The sequence below is a fragment of the Tenrec ecaudatus genome, chromosome 13, assembly GCF_050624435.1.
Source record: "Tenrec ecaudatus isolate mTenEca1 chromosome 13, mTenEca1.hap1, whole genome shotgun sequence".
NCBI classification, from domain to species: Eukaryota; Metazoa; Chordata; class Mammalia; order Afrosoricida; family Tenrecidae; genus Tenrec; species Tenrec ecaudatus.
In genome coordinates this window covers 13,536,856-13,563,194 of record NC_134542.1, presented here as the reverse complement: position 1 = coordinate 13,563,194, position 26,339 = coordinate 13,536,856, and the positions used below count along the sequence as shown (strand labels likewise).

The window sequence follows — 26,339 nt, the reverse complement described above, 5'->3', positions numbered from 1 at the left end:
AAGGCCAATGGTTCAAACCCAATATCTGTCAGTGGGCAAAAAAGGTATGGCCATCTGCTTCTGTATAGAGTACCACCTGGGAAATTCTATAGGGCCGTTCTCCATCCTATGGGGTTCCTTTGAGCTGGAATCAACATAAGGGAAGAAGTTTGGTTTCTTGTTTTAGTATATATTACAATAATTTTATTCAAAAATATTTTCCCTTATCATTGCATTCTGGGTGAGCTTCCTGTTTCTCATAGTTTGGATAGCCTGGCTCTGCCTGGGTCCCTGGAATAATCCAACACACAGCAGCATTCATGGCAGCTACGACAGACTGTTCCCCACATCCCATGGCTCCTCTCCTTCCCTTTCAGTCTGCTTTAGCATCACTGCTCAGGTGCTCCCAAGCCATCCTCATGTTGATATTCTCGCTCTACTTGGCTCTTTGTCTCTTCCTAGGCTATGCACATCTGGAGGACAAGGATACTTATTTATTTTAAACGCCAGCATCTGGAACATGACTGTTAGGCACAGACGAGGCACTCATTGAATTTTCGGTGAGCCAAGGAAAGGATGACTTTCGTCAGAATTGATCTCATCAGAACTTGGGGCGAGGAAGGGGGATGCTGGAAATCTCTCAGCACTGAGTCCAAGAGACGAGAAGCCATAATCACAGTGTGGCTAGTAAGCACACACTATTAGAACTTCTCACTCTGAACGAACTGAGGGTAGATTCAGGGAAGGGAGAGAGAGAGAAATGGAATTTTCAGAGTCCTTTCCTAAGCCACTGGCGCCATGGCTCCGAGGATGGTCAGATATAAAGGCACGGAGTGAGTTACAGAACGACTGACCCCCAGGCTGACTTCTCAGGCACCTCACTGAGTATCAAATAAAAAATACTCTCCGCTGAGCTGATCCCGACTCATGGAGCCCTTCCCTGTCTGCCAGCTTAGCACTGCACTCCAGGGGGTCTCCGAAGGTTGGCAGGCCTTTGTTTGCAGGCTCGCCTTGCGGTTCCTGTGGATTGACCCCTGGAGCTGTGGTGGGATCATAGGTTAGCTAGTAGCTACTCACTGAACAGTGAACCCTCAACCCTACCAGTTACTGTGCTGTCGGTCTGTCTGTACACAGTACACGTGTACTCTGTCCTGCAGCACCGGCATGAGTTGGAATCGACCGAAGGTAGTAGGTGAGTTTGGGTGAACTCAACCTCCGACTATGCAACTAGCACTTGAACGTGTCCATCGTGTGCCCTCCCCAGGAACTCCGAGTAGAGCAGCCGACAGGCACACATTTGCACGTGAGCACGCGGCAGGGAGGCTTTGCTTTCCAGAGGATCCCGCCCCGTGGCCAGGTCAGATGCCTGCCAGGTGCACCTGCACCTACTCGTGAGGATGGTCCTCCGTTTGCACTGCTCCTCCACTCCGCCGTGCTTCTTGCCCGACAGGGTAAAGGGCGTCTCAAAGACAAAGCGGTTGATGTTGTGATGCATTTCAAAATCTGTCTTCCGGTCCTCAATTTCCTTTTCCTCAAAGAATGGGGTGACGTAGGTTACCTGGATGTAGGCATATTTGGGGTCCAAATCCTTGGGGTTGACCTGTGTGAACACATTATGGATCAAGAAAGAGTGGTGCACTGTGAGGTGCTCCTGAAAGACAGGCAGGAAGCTCAGCATGCCCCCCTACCCCCCAGGTGGCTGTCCCTCATCTCTTGGAGAAACATGGGCCACCACATAGTTTCAGGGTCGGATGAGAGCTTAGTAAGAGCAGCAGGTTGGCGTCTGGTCCAGCTGAAAGCACAAAGGTCAGGCGGGGGTCGGATCTCTAGAAGTTGCGACTCTGCTACCTACGCTCCCATGTTAGCCTATGATTTCCTCCTCTGCAATGACTGTCCAGTCACCTTGGTCCAGAATGCACACTACTGAATACACCAGGGCTGTCCCTTTATGGTTCAGCTGGATCCCTGCATGGAGTGGGGGGGGGGAACTGGCACAGGGCTTTTAATGTGGAGGAAGGCTCTTTATTTACTTCATACGTTATCTGATTCGTCCATACCTTGTTAGGAAATCTTTTCTTTTCTAATTTGTAACAAGTCATTCTAGAGGTTGGTTTTCTGGTGCTGTTCTGGCTGCTGCTGCTATCAGGTGCCATCAAACCAGCTCCAACTCAGAACAACCCGGTGGGCGACGGCAGGATGGACTCCGGCCTGGTTACACACCCTCCGCACAAATGCGGCTATGTCTGAGTGTCCTACGGTGACACGGAGTCACTTCATCTCATTGAGGGACTTCCTCTTTTGTTTATCGGCGCTCTACCTTACCAAGCATGATGCCCTTCGCCAGGACTGGTGCTGCCCGAGCACATGTCCAAAGGCTATGAAATGGAGTTTTGTCAGCCTCACTTCTTTTTTTTTTCTTTTAAACATTTTATTAGGGACTCATACAACTCTTGTCACAATCCATACATACATCAGTCATGTAAAGCACATCTGTACATTCACTGCCCTCATCATTTTCAAAGCATTTGCTCTCCACTTAAGCCCTCGGCATCAGGTCCTCTTTTTCCCCCCTCCCTCCCTGCTCCCCCCTCCCTCATGAGCCCTTGATAATTTACAAATTATTATTTTGTCATATCTTGCCCTGTCCGGCGTCTCCCTTCACCCCTTCTTCTGTTGTCCATCCCCCAGGGAGGAGGTCACATGTAGATCCTTGTAATTGATTCCCTCTTTCCAATCCCCTCTCCCTCTACCCTCCCAGTATCGCCCCCTCACACCCCTGGTCCTGAAGGGATCATCCGCCCTGGATTCTCTGTGCCTCCAGCTCCTATCTGCACCAGTTTATCTCCTCTGCTCTATCCAGACTTGCAAGGTAGAATTCGGATCATGGTAGTGGGCTGGGGGGTGGGGTGGTGGTGGTGGTGGTGGTGGGGGAAGCATTTAGGAACTGGAGGAAAGTCGTATTCTTCATCGGTGCTACATCGCACCCTGACTGACTCATCTCCTCCCCTACACCCCTCCGCGAGGGGATCTCCAGTGGCCGACAAATGGGATTTGGGTCTCCACTCTGCACTTCCCCCTTCATTCACTATGGTAAGATTTTATTTTTCTGATGCTGCCTTATACCTGATCCCTTCGACACCTTGTGATCGCACAGGCGGTGTGCTTCTTCCATGTGGCTGTCATCCTCACTTCTAAGGAACTTTCTTGCTGCGCTTCTTCCAAGACCAATTTGCTAATGATTCTGGCATACAATGGTGTCATCAATATTCTTCAAGTCTCTTTTACTTTTCCCTAGTCACTGTCTCGCAAAATCGTTGGTCTTGCCGCGTCACAACGTAGTTTTTTCAGGCACATGAAGCAACAGAGAATATCAAGACCTCTGCTATCTAAACGAACATCTTTGCTTCATAATGGGTGTGAAATAGCAAAAATGATTGGCTATAGAAAAAGGTAGGGAATTTCCTTCAATATTTGAAGAGAAAATATGCACTCCCCTTTATCACGAAACCATGAAGAATTTTCAAGCTTCTTTTATCTCTCTCACTTTACCCATCTGTTGCCTACCCTGTCCCTCCCACAGACTTGAGGATGCTTAGGAACTTCATTGTTGTGCTAGGAATAAAGACCTGTTAAGATGGATGTACTTGTAGCCATTTCACGCTGGATAAAAAGGAAGTTCTGAGTTGTCAACTCATGTCTCTAAGACCACCAGTGGTCAACTGGAGACTCCAGTCCGTCTGACACCAAACTCGGCATTGTTGTCACTCCGCCATGAACTAACTCTCTCTCTCTCTCTTCTATTTAGGACCGCCACCACCAGAGTGGTTCTAGCTCTGCCTCCTTTGAGAGACTATGTGCTTGAAAATTTTAAGCTGAGAACAATGGATACTTTCTCAACGACATCTATCCAGACCCCATGATCTCCCGCCCACAATGGCTGGGACCAGCTCTGGAAGAGGAAAGAAGAAAACAAAAGCAGACCCTCCTTCCTCATGGCTTTGACGCTGCGCACGAGGCTTCCAGCGGCTTCTTCCTCTGAAGGGGAGCCAAGTGCTTCTTCAGTGCCTGTTCGTGGCTGGACTTTGAAAAAGACTGTAGAAGAACTGATGCATTTCAACGACGGTGCCCGAGAAGAACCTTGAAAGGACCATGGATGCTAAATGGACAACCCAATCTGTGTTAGAAGAAGTAAGGGCAGATGGCTCCTTAGTAGAAAAGGTGGCAAGACTCTGTCTTACATACTTTGGACCTATTGTCAGGAGGGACCCGCCCCTGGAGCAGGACATCATGCTTGGTACAGTAGAGCGGTGATGCACGATAAGAAAGCCCTCGATGACCTGGAGGGACACAGTGGCTGCATCAGTGGGCTCACGCATAGGAGCAATTGTGAAGATGACGCAGGACTGTGCGGTCTTGTGTTCGGCTGTGCACAGGGTTGCTCTGGGTCAGACCTACTTGGTGGCAACTGACAACAACTCTTCGTGGCCCATACTTGTTGTTACAATTGGGCACCAACCAGCTTTTCCATCGCAATTTCTTCGCACTTTCTTTCATCCAACACGTGTTCTCACGTCTGCCACTCTCTAAGCATACCTCCCCCTGGGTTTACTTTATGTATGCATCCTTCTCAGAAAGCCTTTGGCCTCTAGCGAGCACCTTCTCGTCCTCCATTCTGGGGCCGAACCTCACTTCCAAAGATGAGCTCTTCCAAAAGACCCTTCCTTAGGCCACGCCTGCACAAGTTGGATCAGGTCTCTATTTAATGAGCCCTTTCGCTTACGTGGAGAGCAAATGCTTTGAAAATTATTAGGGCAAAGAATGTACGGATGTGCTTTATACAATTGATGTATGTATATGTATGGATTGTGATAAGAGTTGTATGAGCCCCTAATAAAATGTAAAATAAAAATGAGCCCTTTCACCCCTCCTTCTCTTCTTAGCCCCCTGCAAACTGTGAGTTCTGGAAGAAAGATTGCCTGTCATCCCAGCTCCGAGTCCTGTGCCTGGCAGGGAGGTTGGCAGTCTAAGTACGAGGAAATGCGAAGAACCCGAGGTAACTCATCAGGAAAAAACATCTGTGTCCTGGAGCCACGAGGTGGGAAGTAGGATGCTCACAGGGAACAGCATGTAATCGGTAAGTCTGTACCGTCATTGAAAACGGTTATCGAGAATGGATGGTTTTAAAGTGCAGACAGGGCTCTCTTGATTAAATAATGACTCTCTCCTTGTTAGTTCCTCAATTTCACCACCGGAACCAATCTCTCCAGCCAAGGCTTTGATTGCTAATCACAGAAAAATAACCCAGGGGAGCAATGAAGAGTCCAGTCATTTGTTTCAGGGACATGCCTAACATTTCTCAAGTCAACACATAAATTCATTCTTGCTTTTGCCAAACGACATCACCAAATACTCCATCATCCCATTAAAAAAACCCCAAATTTGAAAAACCCAAACACTCAACCAGTTCAGATGGCTTGCTTCACAGTCAGGCCCCAAATAATAATAATAAAAATAAAAAGTGAAATAATATAGCTTATACATGAAATAAACAAATGAGTAAACCAATGAGATCTCAGCTCTTGCCCAAGTGCTGATCTCTCTGATGCCGGTACCTTATTAGAATCCTGGACGATCTTCACATTGTCTGCGCCGAATTTATCTGCATAGAGTTTGAGCAGCCTCTGGGAAATTTCTGAGAGCCCTGTCAGTTTTGGCTCTTTATAAATATACTCTTTGCCTTCTTCTTCTTCAAAAAATCCCTATGGAAGACAGATAATAACCACCACTTTCATTTGAGAACTCCAGCTATATATTACAAGTCAAGCACAATCCAGTCACTCAAAAACCCACCAATAACCACCCAGAATTAGCACGCTGTAGCAATCAAAGTCCAAAGGAAAGCAAACATGTTAGAGTTCGTTCCACAACAGGGTAAACCCTCCCTAGTCGGGACAAAGAGCTCTGGCTATTTCCTGACAAAGAATGACAACGCCGGCTCGTCAGTCGGAGAAGCGTGTCCTCATGTGGTGGCCCGTGGCCGAGCACAATGTGGGGATCTTGCGTTATTCAGCAAGCACTCGCGTTTTTAATAAGGAAGGTTACCCATCTTGGCAACGAGCAAAGGGAACACGGTCTAAACAGGTCAAGGTTCCAGAGGAATCGACATGCATCCCACATCATGTTAGAGGAAAACCCGCTCTGTGGCAGTATCGTCATAGGAAGCACAGGTGAGCGGGCTACAGCATTTTTGTGGAAAATGGAAGGACAAAAAAACAATGGAACTTTCACGAATTTTGTTTAAAGCCCCTGTTTATATCACTCTTCCAAATCCTCTTTCACAGTAACTTCACACCACTATGTTTTCAAGGCCTCTCAGAGGTTCTCTGCCATCTCCTTGATTCCTACACTCAGTTTCCAAGACTGTAACTGATCCTGGGGGTGGGGGGTGGTGTGGTGGTGGTGGTGTTGTGTGTGTGTGTGTGTGTAAACCGTTCCCCCTCTCCTGGCAGATGCTGCTTGTAGATATGTCATTTCACCATTCCATTGGTTTCACTAGAAACCTTTTCGTACTCTTAGAAAGCGAGACCTTAAAGCATTAAAAGGCTAGCGACCATAGCCCAATTCCATAGGAACACGTGCTTTTCTTCCCCATTAATGTGCGGGGCTGTTTTGAAACAGAGAAAAGTGACTTTCCCCTTACTCAAGGATTGCTAAAGGAGGCCGTGCTTGAATTTCCTTCTTTGAAGAGACGTGTGAAGAAGACAGGTGGCCTCACCATATTAAATTGAGGGGGTTGCTAAGAACTTAAAGACGCCTGATTTCTTCAGGTTGATCTTCAAGGAAATGACTTTGGAGGGGTGGGTGAGGCTAATGGAGATCAAAAGGAAATGTGTCTGCATTTTTTTGGTAATCGTTATTTAGTGTTTAAAGTATCTCCACTATGGGGGTAAAATATTATTCAAAGCCATATTATTCATGACTAAAATGAGGCAAATTGTCAAAACTGAATAATTAAAATGTTCATCTCTATGAAGATAGTTTAAAAATATTAAAATTTATATCTGTACAGAATTATATCTGCACAGATGTAAATTTTAATCATTTTTGATTGTTTGCATTTATAGATATTTACAAAAATGCTTTCTAAGTATTTTTTAAAAATCAATTTCACCTATACAAATATGACCCTCACCTATGCAAATACGACTTTGATTCTCACTTGCCATCTGCATCTCTGGGCTCAAACACAAGAAGAAATGTGAGGATGGGCCAGAGCCAGATAGTGCTTGGTTCTTTTCTACTATGGTCCCCATGAGTAAGAGCCGACTCCATGCCACCTAAAAACCAGCAGATACTTTTTGTGTGTTAAGCAGATTCTAGCTTTATGTTCCAAGAACTAGTGAACTTCCCGAACCAGGTGCCCTCTCCATTACCGTTCTTGTCGGGAAGGTGTTTCTTTCTTTGTGTGTCTCTCTGATTGTCGGGGCTTTCTGAGGGCAGGCGAGGTAGGTATCTTGTTTCACCTCGCTTGCCCCATGGTTAGCGCAGTGCCTGATTTTGGGTGGAAGCCACACTATATTTGTTCAAAGAACAAACAGATGAATGAAGTCACTCGTGGTGGGGACATATTTTCAGAAGTCATTCTCTGTAGCAGATGTAACAGCAAAAGATTCAATGCTTTTTAATGGAGTGGCTTTCCTTCAAAAATGAAAGTAAACACTTTCTTGGAGAACTAGCTAAGAACAAGCCCCCCTCACCCCACACTTCTAATAATCGGCACAGGATACTGAAAACAGTGTCCAGTGCTGGTCCGCACGGTAAGGGTAACTGTCCGACCCCATGTCCACTTGGCTTCCTGTTACTCTGCAATTTCAGTAGCTATTTTGACTGGTTCAAGATCAGCAGTTAGTGACTAAAACCAACATACTGGAGTTTCAGGGAAATAAGCTGAGCTCAGAGTGCTAAAGAAATAAAAATCTTTAGTTTCTCTCGCATGAAACAACAATTTTCCTGGTTATTAAAGGGTCTATTGATGCTCACTTTACCATTTTGGTTGGTGCTCTTTTATGATAAACAGTGATCAGAACTTTCTCTTTTAATTCTTTTAGGAACAGGCATGCTCATCGAGAGCATTTTAAACCATAAGGAACAGCATAATGGAGAATTTAATCTGCTCTGCTGAGATCTGTGTAGAGCTCTTTGGGGGCCAGACTGCATATCCAACTGCACTTCCCATCATGTTTGCGGGAGTGCTTCCATTTTGCCTTGGGAAATGATCAAAGTCAAGGCAATTAACTACAGGACAGGATCCTAAGGAAGGCTTCTGTTTTTGCTTTGTCTTTGGACGAAATGATTGATAAACAGGAACATGAGGTGATGGGATCCAGAGGCAGTTTTTCTTTTGCTTCTACCCCAATGTTATGCATCGACTGCATATTAAGATTGTGGGAAAGGTGACCTATCCAGTTCATTGCTAGTTTGAATCTTTAATGCCATTTCCCAGTGCAATCAATACCCTCTTTTGGTGGGTCAGTGGGATGAGCACTGAGTTGCTAACCCAACGGTTAGTGGTTCAAATGCATGAGCCACTCCGCAGGAGAAAGATAAAATGCTTTACTTCCTTGACGTTTTCCTGCCTTGGAAACCATAAGGAGCAGTGTGCTCTGTTCTGTGGGGTCGCTATGAGCTAGAGTAGACTAGACGGCGCTGGGTTTCTGGGTTGTGTTCAGGAAGCAGCATGTCCACTACAGCTGAATAGTGTGAGTCCACATAACTGGACTATGAAATTTCAAGGCAATAAACTACGGTAAAAATGTACTTCGATACACAGGAAACCCAAATCACTCACTTGCCTACTAAGATGTTCTAGAAGATACTTCAGAGGAGTCAAATGTAAATGGGCCTACATTTATGTTTGACCTCAAATCCATAAGCCAATAGATGCCTCAAATAGGAATCCAATGTAAAAAAAAAAAGAAATGGCAGACATTGTTAACCACAGGGTAGATGCCAAGACAAGAGAAGCTGTGTAAAAACATATTGAGTATAAATGTAAGCTCAATTACGGTACTTCAAAAATATATATTTAAATTGATTCAGTGGTGTTAAGAGAGGACCACCTGAAGTGTGCACTGTATTTCAGAACGGTGATGGTCGCTTTCGAATCTAAGCATGCATCTGTCCTTCTCTTCCACCCCAGCTCCTACCTGCCATCGCTTCTCTACCAAGGTTCCGAGATGCATTTACTCGCCAGCAGGCACGATGGGGTATCATGGATCTGTCCTTTGATGAATAGGATCATATTCTCCTAGGCCTTTCAGTGAATTACTTCTAGGGGCGTCCATGCTTTGAAACCCTGCGTGCTAAGTCCCACTGACTACTGATTTTATTGATTACAGTTGATGTTTGATTGGGACTGCTATATAATTACTCTGGAAATGAGTATTCAGGGACACTTTGAAGGATGCTTCATATAATCAGCTGTGTGTGAACTCTTCCGAGCAAAGGATGTCAGCTGCCGTGTTAGGAATCCCATGCCATACAGGGCTTGCATTTTTAGGGTTCTTGCGATGGAAACGGTCTTTTCCAGTGTCTGCTCATCTCAGACACAATGAGTGGCAAATCCTTTCATCAATTCTGTTAAAAAAATGAGAACCACAGGCCATGTGGGATGCTAAAATATCTGTTCAAAGGCCTCTGTGGAGGAAAAGAGCCCAGTGTAGTTTAGATTCCCATAATCTCTGTAGTGTGATTGCAAGGCATTCATTTAGAGGTTTCTCTCTGTGCCATTGAGTCAATACTGACTCATAGTGACTCCCTGTGGGTTTACAAGACTGTAACTGTTTATGGAAGGAGAAAGCCCAGGCTTTCTCCCATAGAGCTGTGGGTGGTTTCAAACTGCTGACCATGTTGATCGCAGCCCCAGTGTACTTCATGTGGACCTAATGAACGACCGGGAGAATGAAGCAATTCCCATGCCTGGGGATTATGCTACCCAAGTAGCCAAGTATTCCTTCAGAATATTCCCCATTTTCCCTCTTGGGAAAGGTGTTTAAATAGTACGTGGACAAAGAGGACTGAAGCTCTAATTTGCTGGTTATCAGGAGGACCTGCATTACTTCCATGGTTCACAAGCAGGTGGGGTTCTAGCTTACAGAGGGCTGTGCCTGTTCTCTGGGCTGCAGATTTATCAAAAGACTTTGCCTTTGAAGCTCTTTTTCGTCCTCTTTAAAAAAAAATAAATTACTATTGAAATACCAGCAGCATCAAAAATAAAAACGACAGCAAACACTAAAACAAAATCCAACAAGGTCAAAACCCCCATAAAAGTAGACAATCAGCATATTGTACTGAGGAATCTGGAAAAAGAACGAAAGCCATTTGAAAGCAGCCCTCCCCGACGTTGTCCCACTGCCGCCCTCCATCACTTTAGTACAGGGATTTTTTAAGTCTTCTTTTAGTAGGTGAGTGAAGGACCGACAGCCCCGGATTTATAAATGATGGTAAAACAGGAGGGAACAGTATGGAAGTGGAAAGAGTTTAAAAAGAATTACAAAAAATGTGTTGGCTAGATAAGGAGAGCCGAATCCAGACAGGCAATGTGCAAATCTTGAAAGAGCTTTTCAGTGTCATGAGGACAGCTATGTGGAACCATATGAACGTGCCACTTTTGTAGGTTAAAAACGAAAACACAAAAGAGGATGGTTATCGGCAAATTTATATGGTTCAAAGTGATGCAAAGTAATGTCTTAGTCAGTGTCAAAGCCTTACATCCTGGCAGCATCTTGCTGCCTTGGCTTGTTCTCTGAAATCATTACTTCATTTCCTGCCATCTTTCTTGAGACTTTACCTGGTCCACTGGGTAAGGATTTCCTGTATGGTTTATCTGTTGCGTTGGGTCTTGCCTTTTGACTGTTTCCATGGCCTTTGGGAATACTCAGTGCTCACTACCTCTGAGAACCCTCCCGCTCCACGGTACACCTGTGGCCAAGTGCAGAGGTCTTTCAGATGTCTGGGAAAGGTGCTTCTCCACCGCCACCGCTGTAACGGCCAACATTATGACCATCATGGTCTTAATAAGCTACGATAAGAGATGCTGAAAACGAGCAGCCAATGGCCAATCCCGAGCCTGCGATGTAGAGACTTCAAACGCAGCACAGCCCCATTGACCTCTGCTTGTGTGCCAGCTCTCGGGCTACCTTTGTGTAGGAAGAGAACAGATACGAGGAACAAAGGATATGTTTTTGTCATTCCAACAAATGGAAGACACCTAGGTTAGCTCAAGAAATGCAGATTGGCGTCCACATGAACGGCAGCAGGATTCTCGACTGTTTGGAACCAGGTGTTGATTTGCACATGGCAATGTTATCGTATGGAGGGATGGGTGAGGGTGATTAGAAACATGCAGATGAGGAGAGAGAGGAGGGGAGCATGCACTTACCACAGCCTGGAACCATCAAGACCAAAGGAAGAAAAAAGTAAACATCTGCATTACAAACTCGTCTGAAAGCAGCAGGATTCGTTCCCATCAGCCCTACCTGCGCTAAGGCCCATGGATTTCTCTGCTCATTGCTTTTCCCATTGAGGACATTCCTGGTGCAGACATACACTCACATACAGAGAAGTGCTGACGTACTCAGATGCACCAAAACTCCCCTGCACACTCTGGCCCACTGGCACACAATGGACAACCAACTGCTCAAAAGCCTTGAAAGACCCCACTGCCTCGACTGCACTTACCTGCCCGTAAAATGCCACACGATAGTAGCGACCAAACAGTCGCTTCTCTGAGTTTACCACCTCGGCAACTTTTAGGTATGAGCGATGGATGTCATAGTAGAGGTCCGATAATTTCTGAAACCATAAACCAAATGCGATTGTGTTGGTGAGTCGGACATTAAGACAGGGCGACATGAAAAACAATTTTTAAATGTGGTTTTGAAAATCACACAATTAATTCACGAATTCAGGGTTAGGATAGCGTGACTCTTTCCTGTGTGTGCAGGAACCATACCTTGAAGTCTCTCTGCTTCTCAAACACAGCGATGATGGGTTTGTTGACATCAGCGATGAGTTCGTATCTCTCAGACTTCCAGAGGAACTCCACACACATGTACAGCTGCTCCACCAAGATCTTCTGCAGTTCCCAAATCAAAGTGAGATTTGACATGGTGAATACTGCCACTCACACTGTCACTAGTGCGATTTCTGTATTCCCTGTCTCTATATCCATAGGGAGACCCTGGGTGGTGCAAACAGTTAAGCATTTGAGTCCTAACTGAAGGGTTGTTGGTTTGAATCCAACGCCCATTGTTGCCCTAAGTCAACATCAAGTTGACAGTTTCTGTTTGTCTGTTTTTGAGAAGGGGCAGCATTTCTATTTGGTTATTGGCATCTACCCAGCACAGGGTCTTGGAATCTCCTCTTTCCCTCAGTATTGTCATTCACTCAGGCCCCCAAACTTGCTGGGAGCCTTGCTGGTATAGTGGTTAAGCAGTTGACAGCTAACTGCACGGTTAGTGGTTCAAACCCACCATCCCTTCCACAGCCTCTCTAAAGATTACAGCCTTGGAAAACTTATAAGGAAGTTCTTCTCTGTTCTATTGGGTCACTAGAGTTGGGATCAAATTCAGAATAGATTCCAAACTTGCTCATTTAAATCTCTCCAGGGTTTACAGATCTGTTTAGTCTTTTCCGTTACCGCTGTCACTGGCCTAGATCAGGCCTCAGTTATTTTACTTTGCAATCCACTAATCCCTGAACCTCTGCATCGTGTGCTCCTGCTTTCCCTCTCTAATTGGCTTTGGGTTGTGCCATCAGGGAAATCTGTCTCTGTAAACCATACAGCCGAGAATGAGCTCTCCACCCACCTAAAACTTTGTGGGAACTCCAATGTCAACGACCTACTGTCCACGACCTTAACATGCTATTCAAGGATCTCCACAATCCATCTATGATGGAGTCTCAATCAACGCGCATGGGTGTAGCAGTCATGAAATAAAGAACACATTGCACTGGAAAAATATGCTGGATGACACCTGTTTAAAGTGAAGGGCTGAGGCGTCATTTTGAGCACCACGGTGTGATGTGCTTAGTTGCCTCATGTTCCTGTGACATGTGTAAGGAAGCCTGCAGATGAACTGACGCATGTGCATTACGGTGCTGGTGATAAATGCTGAATGTCACATGGACGGCCAGACTAGCAACAAGAACTATGTCCTGGAAGAAGTACGGCTAGACTGCTCCTTAGAAGGGAGACTTCATCTCACATGCTTTGGACATGTTATTAGGAGAAACTGGTCCCTGGGAGGGACATTCTAGAAAGATGAACCACAACACCAGCTGAGGGCACTGCACAGGACCGGGCACTGTTTTGTAGTGTACAGATGTTGCCTGATGAAGTCACACTGCAGACTATCTCTTTCTGACTTCTGAATAAGTTTTAGATCTGTGTTCCATTTTCCCCCTTTAGCTTAATGTCACAATATAATGCACAAGCAGTGCTTACTAGTTAAATGTTGGTCTCACCTCATTATATGGTGTATCCTGCATTCCAGAATCTTCTTTCATTGCACCCTCTTCTTTTATATTTGGTGTAATGCTTAGAAAAGCTGGCCAGCCCATGGAGAACATACCTGGAGAATCAAGCACATTATATAATTATGACTGGACCCAGCTTCTTAGGTAGATCAGCCCTTTCCTCAGGATGTTACAAGAGGTAGTATTATAAAACTCACATGAATAATGAGATGGTTAGACTGAGACTGAAGATACGCTTTAAAATGCAACCAATCTTTCCCTTTTTACAACTTTTGAATGACTTGAAGTGGCACATTTCCTATGAGGCTGTGGATGAGAGTCTTAAAGAAGCATGAGATTTGCAGCTGGACTTCACGCCAACATGCTTGTTTCATGAATTTCTCCAGGCCTGTTTTCCTCATTGGTTAAACTGGAGTCAATCTCTCACCTCCCAGGACGATTGAGAGGGTTCAAAGGGTTGAGTCTCAAACAGTTTATGGAAGTGGAGTTAAAAGGTAAATTAAAAGTGGCCTTTTCCTACAAACACTTTAAAGCCCCTTCATATTTTAGAAAACAGCTAGTACAATCAGTGGACTCTATAGAAAGTACTCTACACACATGCATTTTCACTCTTTTGCCGAATGTAAGCAATGTCTCAAATTTTCTCTGCATCTTGGCCACCTAAGACCCATTTCTACGGAAACATGAAGGCACTTATGAAGACAAGTAAAATAATGGGTAACGGACCCCGAGGAGAGGTCACATTTGAATAACTTGGACAGTGAGCAGTTTGGATCAGCGATGGGACCTTGAGACCTGGTTCCAGAATGGTTTAATCTGTCGGTTTGTTTACTTCCCTGGGGACAGTCTTCCCCCCTGCAGAAAGGCGGTCAATGAGGACACTGGACTCATGGAATGGCCACTGACCTCTAATGACAGTATTGCTGATACTTAGTGTAGCACTTGCCGTATAGCAAGGCTTTAAAGATAATTGGTATGACTTTTGCGGGATATTTCCATCTTAAATCATCAGCTTATGTAGGAGTCCGGGGGCGGGGGGCTGTGGGTTAGACAATGGATGACTAACCTTTAAGTTATGAGGTTAAAACAAGTAGCAGCTCCTCGGGAGAAAGATGAGGCTGTCTGCTCCAATACAACTTAGTCTTTGCAACCGTGTGCAGGCCTCTAGGAGTGAGACTAGGGCCCCGGTAGGACAGGAGGCTAATTGTTGGACTGCTAACCACAGAGTGAGTGGTTTGAATCCACCTGCTCTTCCACAGGAGAAAGATGAGGCTTTTGGCTTCTGGAAGCTACAGTCTCAGTGAACTTTATGTCTGTGTCACTCAGAGGAAAGTTTGGAAATGGGAAAGAAAGATCTTGATTTTCGTGTGGCCAAGAGCCATGCTCTCCCATGTCTTTACACACAAGCATCTTCATTATCTCATGATTTGTTTCAAGACATTTGATTCAACTGTTTTCTTTGAAAAATACATGGTTGTTTAAAAGATGTGTTTAATTAGGTTTTCAAAATATTGTCATTCAATCCATCTAGATCGTGTTAATTTTGCATTTTTATTAGCATCTAAGGGTTTATTTATGTTCTACAATAAGTTTTCCATTGCATCTTGAAAGTTAAAGTAGTGTTATCAAATATTCTGCAGTTCACTAAAATTTTGGATTGGAATATATTTTGTAAGAGAATGGAGATCAAATATGCTAAATGTACTGCCATATTTTTAAACAAAGGAAAACTATAGTTATTAAGTTGCTTTATCCCATCACTGATGGAATATTTTTCCTTGAGGATATCTATGCCACACATAATGTGTTAGAAATATTTTGTGCATGATTGAAAAAAGGTAACATGTTGTTTATATGATGGAGCTTCAAAAGGTTTGTCAAAAATGGAATGAAAACAAAGTAATTTGTCCCCAAACTTAAAAAAAAACCTAATATGATCCTCCACAGGCCCTATGTTTAGTGTCTCATTTTTGAATCCCTCAGGTTCAGTGAGTGGTTTGGGACATTTGATGGTTAAAATGGGTTCCTCATGATTGCAAAGATCTTACCAGTTCCAGAGTAAAATCCCCAGGCAAAGCGGCATGCTGACAGGCAGTTATGCTTCCTCCCTTGTCTACCAGTTAACACGCAGTTCTATTTGCAGAACCCTCCCCAAGAGCCTCGAGTGTATTCATTTCGGATGGCATTTCTGAACGGTAGGTAAGAGTGTAAAGGTGTTACAAAGGGAATCATGTTGGTTTGCCATCAGTTTTGTTTGTATGCAGACACTTAAAAAGGTTCCCTGATGCGCGGGGCCCTGTAACTACTCTTCCCCGTGCCAGCCACCAGTTCTCAGTGTCTTTGGTCCTGAAAGGCCAGGCTTGAGTGGGTTTCCCTTTGCCCTCATTAGTGCAACTTGCTGGTGTGTAAAGCCAAGCCAAAACAGACAAATAACTGATTCATTAATTAATAGATTGCCCCATCTTCAACTTGTTATAAATTACCATGGTCTTTTTTAAAAAAATATTCATAGCATACCGTATGTACTCGAGTATAAGCTGACCCACATATCAGCGGAGGCACCTAATTTTGCATAAAAGAGGTGCTGAAAATTTGGCTTATACACGAGTATATATGGTACTATTCTCTAAAGAAAAGAAAAGAAAAAAAAACAGCAGCAACGTGATTTCTTCTGAGGGCGAATGAGCATGGTTAGACCACTCACTTCCTCCACCGGGAGTTGTTAGTAATGGGTTGCTATCACAGGGGTGGGCATCCTCCAGAAGCAGGGGCGGTGTGCAAATCTTTTCCATTGTCCAGTAACCTATGGCAGTGCAAGATGAAGTTAGAACACAGCGACACGTGGGTGTTAAAACAAGCTTATTAAACTGTTACATTTGAACTACAACGAGGATCATCCGGCTGGTCTTTGTGGCCATGAAATCTACATATGGTCATGGCTCGTGGAGTTAAGCTTTAAAATGACAGCATCATTAGAAACAGCTAGCAAAGTCAATCTGGGGTCATCGAACATTCACAGAGGGGAGTGTGATCCAAAGTTAGTCAACGATGGTTCACAACGTTCATGTCTAGACTTTTCCTCCTTAGGGGGTCAGCTTACCTTTTCTTTTCAGGTATTCTGCAATGAGGGCAGCTATGTGGATATAACACATGGCGGCCTGAAATGAGACAGAAAACAAAAACATTAAGCAGAAGGCATCTTCCGCGTTTTAGTATTTATCTTAATGTAAGTAACCTTCTTGAGTGAGAGTCTCTATTCCATGTCAGATCATATGTGAGAACCCTTTGTGGTGATAACATTAAAATAAGAGTCAGTTCCATTTCAGACAGAAACAGAACAGTGACATTTAGCAGCTGTTGTTTGAATCCCCCAAGGCCATCTTTGATGAGCTCCTTGGTTATCCACTTAGAACACCCTCCGAGGAGCACACCACAGGGCTACCAGGAGGCAGAATCAAATGGTGGCAAAGGGCTTGGTTTCTGTGTGTTACTTTGATATCGTTTTCTAACGGGTGAATCAGATGTCCTCAAGAATTTCCGGTCGTTCTAATTATTGTGAGTTTAGAAGAGCTCTGGGCTAAGGACGGCCCTGTTGCTGTGTTAGGTGCCATCAAGCTGGTTCCAACTCAGACCACTCTAAGTCCAAGAGAAGGAGACACTGGATGCGCCACCCTCACCACAGGTCCTATGCCAGAGTCCCTTGTGGCAGCCCTGGTGTCTGTCCATCTTGTCGAGGGCCTTCCTCTCCCGCCGGCCTCTACTTTAACAAGCTAGATGTCCTTCTGCAGGGACTGGTCTTTCCTAAACACATCCAAAGGACTGCCCTGGGAAATGCATCACTTTGCAAGATGGGCAAGAGGTTGGAGAGGTTAAAATGCACCCCCCCCCAACTTGGTACACAGAAGCCGCTAAATAAACCCCAGACCCACTGTCATTAGATTGATTCTGACTCAGCGACAGTGACTGTAGGGCAGTGTGGATCTGCCTCATGAGGTTGCGGAGCTGGAGCGGATAGTTTGGTCTTCCTCCTGAAGAGCAGCGAGTGGGGTCAGCTAGCAACTCAACGTGTCACCGCTACCCCGCCAAGGCTCCCAGATGCCGCTCGGCTGCGATGAAATGCTGGCTATCAACTCATTCAATATGTAAGCCAACATAAAACACGACATATTGATTTGTCATCATCACACCGTGATCTCTTCACACGTGACTCTAAGAAGCGCTCATTTCCCCCCAGACCACGAGGACAAGCTGCCAAGGAGGACAGATCACTGTGGCTGAGTTCTCTTACCAGCTGGCAACCTTCTCTGGTCAATTATTATTTTAAAAGATGCGTCTGGCAAAATATAAATAAAAAAACCTGTGCCATTTCAGATCTGTACACATTTCAGATCTGTACACATTTCAGTATCTGTACACATTTCAGATCTGTACATGGATCATTCCGTGACACTGATTGCCTTCCCCAGATGGTACATCCATCTCTAACTCTGGCCAATGCTTTTCATTATGGGGACTCAGTAGCCCTTGCACAATACATTCAATCCATTCTCGTCTGCTCCACTGTTTTCTCTGTTTAGCCATTTCCCTTCTGCTCCATTTGAGTTGCAGGGAAGACATTCAAGATACAGACTATTAACTTATATAACCCTACCAGCCACCTTTGCACCCTTACGGCCTCCTTTATAATAACCCTCCAGTTAATAACATTTCATTCTGGATTCATTTCTCACACCTGCTGATGGAGCCACATGGAATCTGGTCCTTACCTGATGCTATTTTCTTGGAGTCAGGTGCCCTTACATCTACACAACAATGTAATCGGCCGTATCTACCCCGTTGGAAAGTATAGTACGTTTCATAAAGCATGCCCGAGTGAAAATCCACTGTCCTTCTAGGAAGGACAAGGCCCATGGGGAGGGGCCTTCGCGCATCACCTCTGATAAATCTCCATTTCTCGCGTGAATCTTGGCCATGCTCTCCAGCCAGGTCCTCCGGAGCTCAGGGGTGCTGGCGTAGGAGTTTGCCAGACTGTACTGGAGATCCACCAGCGTCTCGGGGTCTTTTTCATGTTCCTTCATCTGCGCGGTAGCCATCAAAACAGTCCGGATACGTTTCGTCAGGTCTTTCACTTCTGCGGGGAAATTGCTGTTCTTTGGAAAAGAGAGAGCGTGGGTCATTCTCTTTCTAGATCCCTGGCAACGCCCTCCCAGTTGTGCTCTTGACGATGATGTGAGTCACAGCTTGGCGCGCTCTGCGTTCTGTGAGTCAATGTGTGTATATGCATTCTATGAATCTTCATTATTGTTTTCGTAGGCAATCAAGGGGAAGGATGGTAGCAGATGTTACTCTGTCTTCTGCCTCATCTTCTGGTGACTGGAGTGTGAGCATGCCATCGAGTTAAGGCCAACTCACGGCAACCCTAGATGACAGGTAAAACTGTCCCTGTGGGTTTCTGAGACTGTAATTTTATGGGAGTAGAAAGCCTCATCTTTTTCTCTTCTAAAAATAGCATCTTAACTTTCCACGAGACACTCTTACCCCGGGCACTAGTTCATGTAATTTGAATGATTCTGATTCCATGCCAAGGTATCAGCAACGGTAAGTGACAATGGCCTGTCTTCTGATCCCTACATGGTTAATGATTCAGGGATGGGCATGTGATACAAAGTTGGATCTGAGTGATTTATTTATGGAATGTTTTATTGGAGACATGCGCTTTCCCTTTTCATAGATCCTCCCCCTGCCCTCTGGTTTTTGGGGTCAAGGACTTGAGAAGCTATCTGCCAGTGCAGTAAACACAGAGGGAAGTTGAGTAGAAAACAGAGGAAGATGTAAGAACAGAGGAAGAGGGAAGGCAGGATATGAAAACACGAATTTAAGCCTGGGTCCTCTCCGTGACTGAGATAATTTTTAGTCTTGTGCTTTTCAGACTAATGACTAAAAGAAGTTTCCTCAGAGAGTGATAGAGAAAAGATGAGCTGAATTTGGGCAAGAGAGGTGTCAATAGTAGATCCCCGTGATTCTGGCATATTATACTGTTCTAGTGTTGCTTATCAATCACTATCCATATTGGAAATTCCATTTAACAGGGCCTTCTACATGCTTGACATTCCCACCAGAAGAATCCCTGTCCCTTTATCCCCCATTCTTCAGAAAAATCCCCCAAAGAAGCATTTCTTACTTTCATTTGCTTGTCACCATTAGCAAAATTATTGGTGATTGCCAAGGAATGCTGAAACCGAGAGCCTCCAATGCCAGCATCGGCTATTAACTGGCTGACAGCCTTGATGAGCTGGAAGGGAAAAGAAAACAGGAGGAACCTTTAAAAAACATAACACCTGGAACTAGGACCTGGAAGGAAATGCATCTGATCACATTGGCATTAATTTCTCGTTGAAGAGCCAACAAATGACGCCTGTATGTGTTAAATTTAGAAAACCAAGTGCTCTTGGGTTTCCCTAATAATCTCAGTGATGCCATCTCTCTGCTGTAACTAAGGGAGGTTGTTGAAGTATTGGGTGTCCTGGAAGAAGTACGTGTAGGCCTTTAAGAATCTGGCAGATTGGACACCCTGGTCATCGTTTCCTGAGTCTTGCATGCTACGTGATGCTATTTCTTGTGTGAGGTCAGGGAAATAGCCAGAGGAGCTGCAAGAGCCGCTGATTTCTTCTCAGCTCTGCTCTTCCTAAGAACAGGGACTGCGTGTGGTGGGCATATGTAAGGAGGCATCTGGTGGAGAAGTTGGCACCGGGTCACCCTGGGGAGAGCTGTGCTTCATCCCTGCTGTAACAGCCCAGTGGCTTTTAAAAAAGCAGCCATGAGAAGAGGTTGCACTTACTTGTAAGTGAGACCGGACAATTGACTTCTGCTTGTTAAATTCAAAATTCTTCCTCATGAAAAAGTATAGAAGTGCGGAGGCTTCCATCTGGGTTGACCGTGACCTGTGGTTACAGCATTTGAGGACTTCGTAGCAGAATGACCCACAGAGGTCTGCTGGTCCTTGGAAGAACGCGGAAGGGAACTACAGAAATGGAAGCACGGGTACCGTGAGCCATAGACCTGCAAGTTCCTCGCTTCACGCTCATCTCTTACCATCCACAGGAGCAAATCGCTCTTCTGTGGTTAATCCACTTTCCCCCTTCCAGCTAAAAGTGAAGGGGACATCATTTTTCATGATCAACGTTAACGCGAATCTTTCGCTTCTCTTCATAGAGGTAATTATGCCCTTACTTGTTGGGATGTCAGTGTTCTCAGTAACTGATGACAACCCATGCATACTAGTTGTGTTCTAGCTCACTCAGGGTGACCCCATGTGTTTGGCAGGAGAACTGCTATGTGTGTGGTCTTGGCTGTCATCTCTATAAATGCAGATCCCCCCCCATCTTTCTACTGAATCAGAGTTTTTAATTGATTTCTATTTATCAGGCATTATTAGAACCATGGGTATCATTTTTAGTTGGTCTGAAAGGAGGTGGCGGCATCCACTTAAATGTGGTAACTTAACTTGGCTTTAGTGGGCAATCGCTTGTGAGCGTCCTACCTAACTCTATGCTACAAATATTGCGAATTCAAAAACCGGGGGGCTAGATGCGAATGGTCTTCCTTTTTGGTATCCAAGCTATGAATTCATTTGGGGACCATAAAGCAAGTATTATAAAATTTGAAAAGACCAGCCCCCCTCTCATCGAGGCCGTTGTGACCTACAGGACAGAGCAGAACAGCTCCTTGGGGGTCTCTGAGACGGTACGTCTTTTATATTGTTATGAATTATTTTACTCGGAGCACTTCTACATATTATAACAATCCATAATTCAGTTAGATCAAGCATAATTTTACAATAGCTACACCATCAGTTTCAAAACATATTTTTCTTTTTGAACTCCTTGATACCAGCTCCCCTTTATCTATCTCCCTCCCCTCCTCCACAGGAACCAGTATTATTATAAATTATTATTACTTTTTGCCATATCTTACACCACCCAATGTATCCATTCACCCGAAATTCTGTTATTCATTCCCCTCAAGTGGGGTTACACAGTCATCCTTGCTACCATTTCCCCCTTCTTCCTCTTCACAAACCCGCCCCCCACCAACTTCAGGGAATCATTACTCCTGTTACTGTTTCTACAGGGTTATCTATCTTGGCTTTCATACATTGGATGCTCTTATTTCTACAAATGAACACATGCAAGTCTATCAAGATTAGTGAGGTATCTGAGACTGTAAATCATATGGGAGCAGACAGCTTCATCTTTCTTCCGCAGAGAGCTGGTGGGTTTGAACTATCAATCTTGCAGTTGGAAGTCCAACACTTAACCACTTAGCCACCAGGGTTCCCAAAGCTAACATAGGCGAAAGCAGACGAAACCAAACCTCTCCTCCATCCTAAGTGATGAGGGGTCATATTTGCTTACACAGGTGAGCTTCACTCATATCATACCTAGAGGATCCTTACCTTGCAAACAAACAGTCTCAAGGAGGCAAAGACATGCTTCAGTGCCGTGGCTGACTGGTTGACTTGGAAAAAGAGCATGTAAGTATCAAAGACCCTTTTCATCAGTGAATTTTGACAGTCAGATTGCTGGAGTTGCCTCTGGAAACACAGCAGAGAAGTTAATTAATGGAAGTGTCAAAGGCACTTGAATTATTTCCGCAGGCATTTACTGTGAAGCTTCTACTGGCAGGCACCACCCTAGATGTGGCAAATAAGGTCTACAGTGTGTGTTCTGTGAAGGAGAAACAATTAGAGCAAGAACAGCCTTGGGCGAGTAAAGAGCCCATGAGTTCACAGTGAAAGAAAAACAGGCAAGCTCAAGAGTGAGTGGGGTTGAAGATAAGGTCCCACAGAGGCCAAACCCTTTAAAATATTAGTGTGACTTTTCTATGGGGCCCCAAGAATCACTTTCTTGGTAGGATCTCGCTGTTTGAGGTCCACATTCAATTCAGTGGTGCAACTTATCTCTCAGTCTCAAGTGCACTAGCCTGGCTCGGTCACATGACTGAACAGCTTTCACGAGCATCACTGCCACTGAGTTGAACCAAACCCCATAGAGGGTTGTGGTGGGCTGCAAATTCTTATGGCCATACAGCCTCATCCTTTCCCATGGTGGGTTTGAACCATCAACGTGCAGGTAATAGCTCACTGGCTAACTTACAGCTCTCCCAAGGCTCCTTTGAATAGCTTTTATGAGGCATATGTTACATTCAGTAAAATGCACTCATTCAAAGTAGATGCTGATACATTTGTCATAGGTATTTGCAATGAACCCATCACCATGATCAACAAATGCTCATATTCATCAGACCAAATGCTTTCGAATGGCTTCTGCTTTTCCCTGCCTGCCATTGCCTCTCCTCACTCCATCCTACCACTTTCTGCTTCTAAAGTTTGCATATTCTAAAATATTATACAATGAAATAAGCAGTGTGCCTACTTCTCGATGGGCTTCTTTCACTCTGAGCATAACTATTCTGAGATTCCTCCATCCTACAGCATGCATCCATACGTAATTCCTTTTATTGCTGCGTCATCGTCTATTGATAGTAAACATTTTATTCATCCAATCAGCAATTGATAGGCATTTGTGTGTTTCCAGTTTGAGTTGCCAATAAATATGCTATGAACACTCATGTGTCAGTCTGTTTAAACACATGCTACAATTTGATAACCCATGTTTTACTTTCCCTTGGCTATATAATGGCTGGTTGAATGACAGAAGATTGCTTGGCTTGGGATAGGTGACTAATGGCTGTTTAGCTTTTCAAAATAAACCAAAAAAGCCTGCCATATTGTTTCCCAAAGGGTTCAGACCATTCATACTTTTCCACCCGCAGTTAAAGGAAAGTTCCGATTTCTTTTCAACTTTGTTAAGACTTGGTATGACCGCTAACTTTTTTGTTTTTTTAGAAATTCCAATTGGTATGTAGTGGTTTCATATCACTGAGGATGATTCACTGATAGCAAGCACATGAAACGATTCTCAACATGATTCGTCTTTGAAATCTAGCTATAAAGCTAACAAACAGCACTCATTGTATCTACCTGAAGACGAGAACTGTGGAATCACCTTGTCACTCAGCCCAGCTGCTGTGCTAGCAAAGGAAGGACAACTAAGAAGAACATAGTTTGGCTCATAGTGAAATAAAAGCATGGGTCATCAGCCAGTCCACATGTGTTAAAACCTGAACCTAATGTTGATCATGTTTTCTACTCGGGTAATTTGACTGATGTGCATTCAGTGGATTTCCCGAGATATTTTTGAAACACATTTTCACATGATGTGAGTGCTTTTTGTTCCCATTTTTCAGAAACTGTTGGGATCATATTCACCTGGTGGATCTGGGTGAAGAGCGACAGCAAGTCTAGAATAGTGAGGCACACCTCTGTCGCTATATTGGCTTCAGTGTCCACGTGGTACACGATGTCTATTTCATTGGAGTTGCCTACAAGGAGAAAAGGACAATGTACACATCACTTAAAGCAGTGGTTCTCCACCTTCCTAATGCCATGGCCCTTTCATACAGTTCCTCATGTTGTGGTGACCCCCCAACCATAGATTATTTTCATTGCTACTTCATAAATGTCATTTTGCTACTGCAATGAAGCGGGTGACCCCTGTGAAAGGGTCGTTTGATCCCCAAAGGGGTCACGACCAACAGGTTGAGAACCGCTGCTTTAAATTTAGTTCTTTGTTCCCTAAGTTTTTTTTATACCTCTTTTGACGTATTCAGTCTCCTGATGATTCTTAATAATTATAAAAGTGCCTTTGTTTGTTTAATTTCCTTATTGGAAGAGTCAAAACAACCAGACAGCTTTCAGTGTGTGCTTTTCATGTCAGCTATTGGATTTCTAAATGACAATGGTCTGTTTTCCTTTATCTCTTAGTTCTTCCATATTCACTTGGCCATAGTATGGTCATATTTCCTTCACATCAAGGCTGGGTTACGTCCTAAGCTCCCAGCCACAGACCTTCCACCAGGTCACTCTGTGGGCCATGTGTCCAAGCTGCTAACAGCTGCGAAACACTGGGCCCATCGACTCTCATCCATGAACTGAAATATGTGCTTCTCCTGAATTCAAGACGTTCTGCTTTCTACTTCTGGGAAAGGGACAAATTTAGTATCTTCTTCCCATCAGATGGACAATAATAACGCTATTAACAATAAGGCCCATAAGACAAAACAAAATTAAATGAAACAAAATAATGACAAACAAGTTGATCTCTGAAACGTTATCCATGTGAGCCCTCCCTATATCAAGGGTACTTATTTCCAGGTGTGCTATTCTCACAAAGACTAGATTTGGTGAGCTTTGCCATCTTCTCCCCTGATGATTCCTTCCCCTAAAGAACATATTTAGGGCTTCAGCATGCCCTCGGAGTGTGGTTAAGTGGCTAAACCACATTCTTTATGTTTGGGGAAAACTAGATCCCATGTATGCCTTACACACATCTCGAAGAAAACTGGCAACCGCCTCATCGATATAATTTCTGGTGTACGTACTGTTCATGGTATTATCCAACATCTGTAAAAGTTTGGGGTTAGAAAGGGCGTTTTTGCCTCGAATTATAGGTAAAGTTTGTGATCTGTGCTGCTTATGTCCTTCGTGGCCGCTATGCATCCTGCAAAGTAAATAGGAAATGTGGTTAAGCCAATCTGGGTATCTCATCTCCAAACCTGCCTTCAAATATTCTAGATTTCTCACCATGGACCACTGCCATCAAGTGGATTCTGCCTCATAAGAACGCTATAGGGAGAGAAACCATCTCCTTAGGGATTTCAGAATTGTAGAGTACTGTGTGATGTGACTGAACTATGGAATTATATGATATCTATAAGAGTTCCCAATAAATGGATAAGAAAACCCAACTCTATGAAAGTAGATAGCCGCATTTTTCTTTCGTGGGGTGGCTAGTGAGTTTGAACCATTAACGTTTCATTTAGTCGTATAGTGCCTATCAGGGATGCCTATTCTAGATTTAATCATGAATCTGATTATATTGAATATATGATTAAATATAGAAGATATGCATTTAATTATTTTAATTTAAATAGTTTAGTCATATATATGACTAAATATATATAATTAAGTCACTTATGTACTGTCATATAATCATATTATAAGTAATAATATGATTAAATCTCTAAGTATACATTATATGTGGTTAAATATATAATACATGTTTATATGTATAAGATTAAATATATATATAAACATGTATTATGTATATATTTAAACAAAAGTGAGTTGAAACTTTGTATTTAAAGGGTTACTAATAAGAAACATGGCAAAAGGGACTTTAAAAAACACTTTTGGAGAAACTGTATTTAAGCCAAAACAGGGCTCAGTAGGACAATATGTAGATGCTTAGTTTATATCTATTGACGCATATTCCCTACTGCTAAATAAACCCATGCTCCATGATTTTAGGAGCATCTATTGGACTCTTTTCTATGAATACATGTTTTCAAAGAAAGCTCTTTGAGAGTTAAAGAGGCTATTCGCTGATCAAGAACACAAAGTAGTAGATACATTGAAAGACTTAATATTGTGTAAAGCACACATCAAATTTACTTGAAAGAGAATACAGTTAAATCAGGTGTAGAACAACCCTTGTTTTCCTTTATATTTGCCTTTGCTAATTCCTCATGGCCCATCTTGTTTGTGTCAGGTCTGCAGTGGGGGCCGCCAGGTGCACATTCATTGCGGGGAGGCGGCTGAGTGGCTTCTGAGGCTGAGAGATACCCCAAGAGTGGGAACTGACAAAGACCTACAGTGCTCCAGGTCCAATGCCCTAAAATACTTTCAATCATAAATTATG

The 26,339-nt window shown here is 43.9% G+C and overlaps 1 protein-coding gene across 1 annotated transcript in view; it reads right to left on the bottom strand.

The window, feature by feature from the left end:
* DOCK10 (dedicator of cytokinesis 10) overlaps positions 1 to 26,339 on the bottom strand; it is a 161,789-nt gene that overhangs the window by 9,857 nt on the left and 125,593 nt on the right. The window contains exons 40-52 of the mRNA XM_075529295.1: positions 25,021 to 25,139; positions 23,849 to 23,961; positions 21,974 to 22,111; positions 20,357 to 20,539; positions 19,700 to 19,810; positions 18,453 to 18,668; positions 16,619 to 16,676; positions 16,223 to 16,321; positions 13,507 to 13,613; positions 11,993 to 12,115; positions 11,719 to 11,832; positions 5,592 to 5,738; positions 1,369 to 1,579 (exon numbers count right to left, since the gene is read on the bottom strand). Of these exons, the coding sequence (XP_075385410.1) occupies positions 1,369 to 1,579; positions 5,592 to 5,738; positions 11,719 to 11,832; positions 11,993 to 12,115; positions 13,507 to 13,613; positions 16,223 to 16,321; positions 16,619 to 16,676; positions 18,453 to 18,668; positions 19,700 to 19,810; positions 20,357 to 20,539; positions 21,974 to 22,111; positions 23,849 to 23,961; positions 25,021 to 25,139 (1,739 nt within the window). The remainder of the gene's footprint in view (positions 1 to 1,368; positions 1,580 to 5,591; positions 5,739 to 11,718; positions 11,833 to 11,992; positions 12,116 to 13,506; positions 13,614 to 16,222; positions 16,322 to 16,618; positions 16,677 to 18,452; positions 18,669 to 19,699; positions 19,811 to 20,356; positions 20,540 to 21,973; positions 22,112 to 23,848; positions 23,962 to 25,020; positions 25,140 to 26,339) is intronic.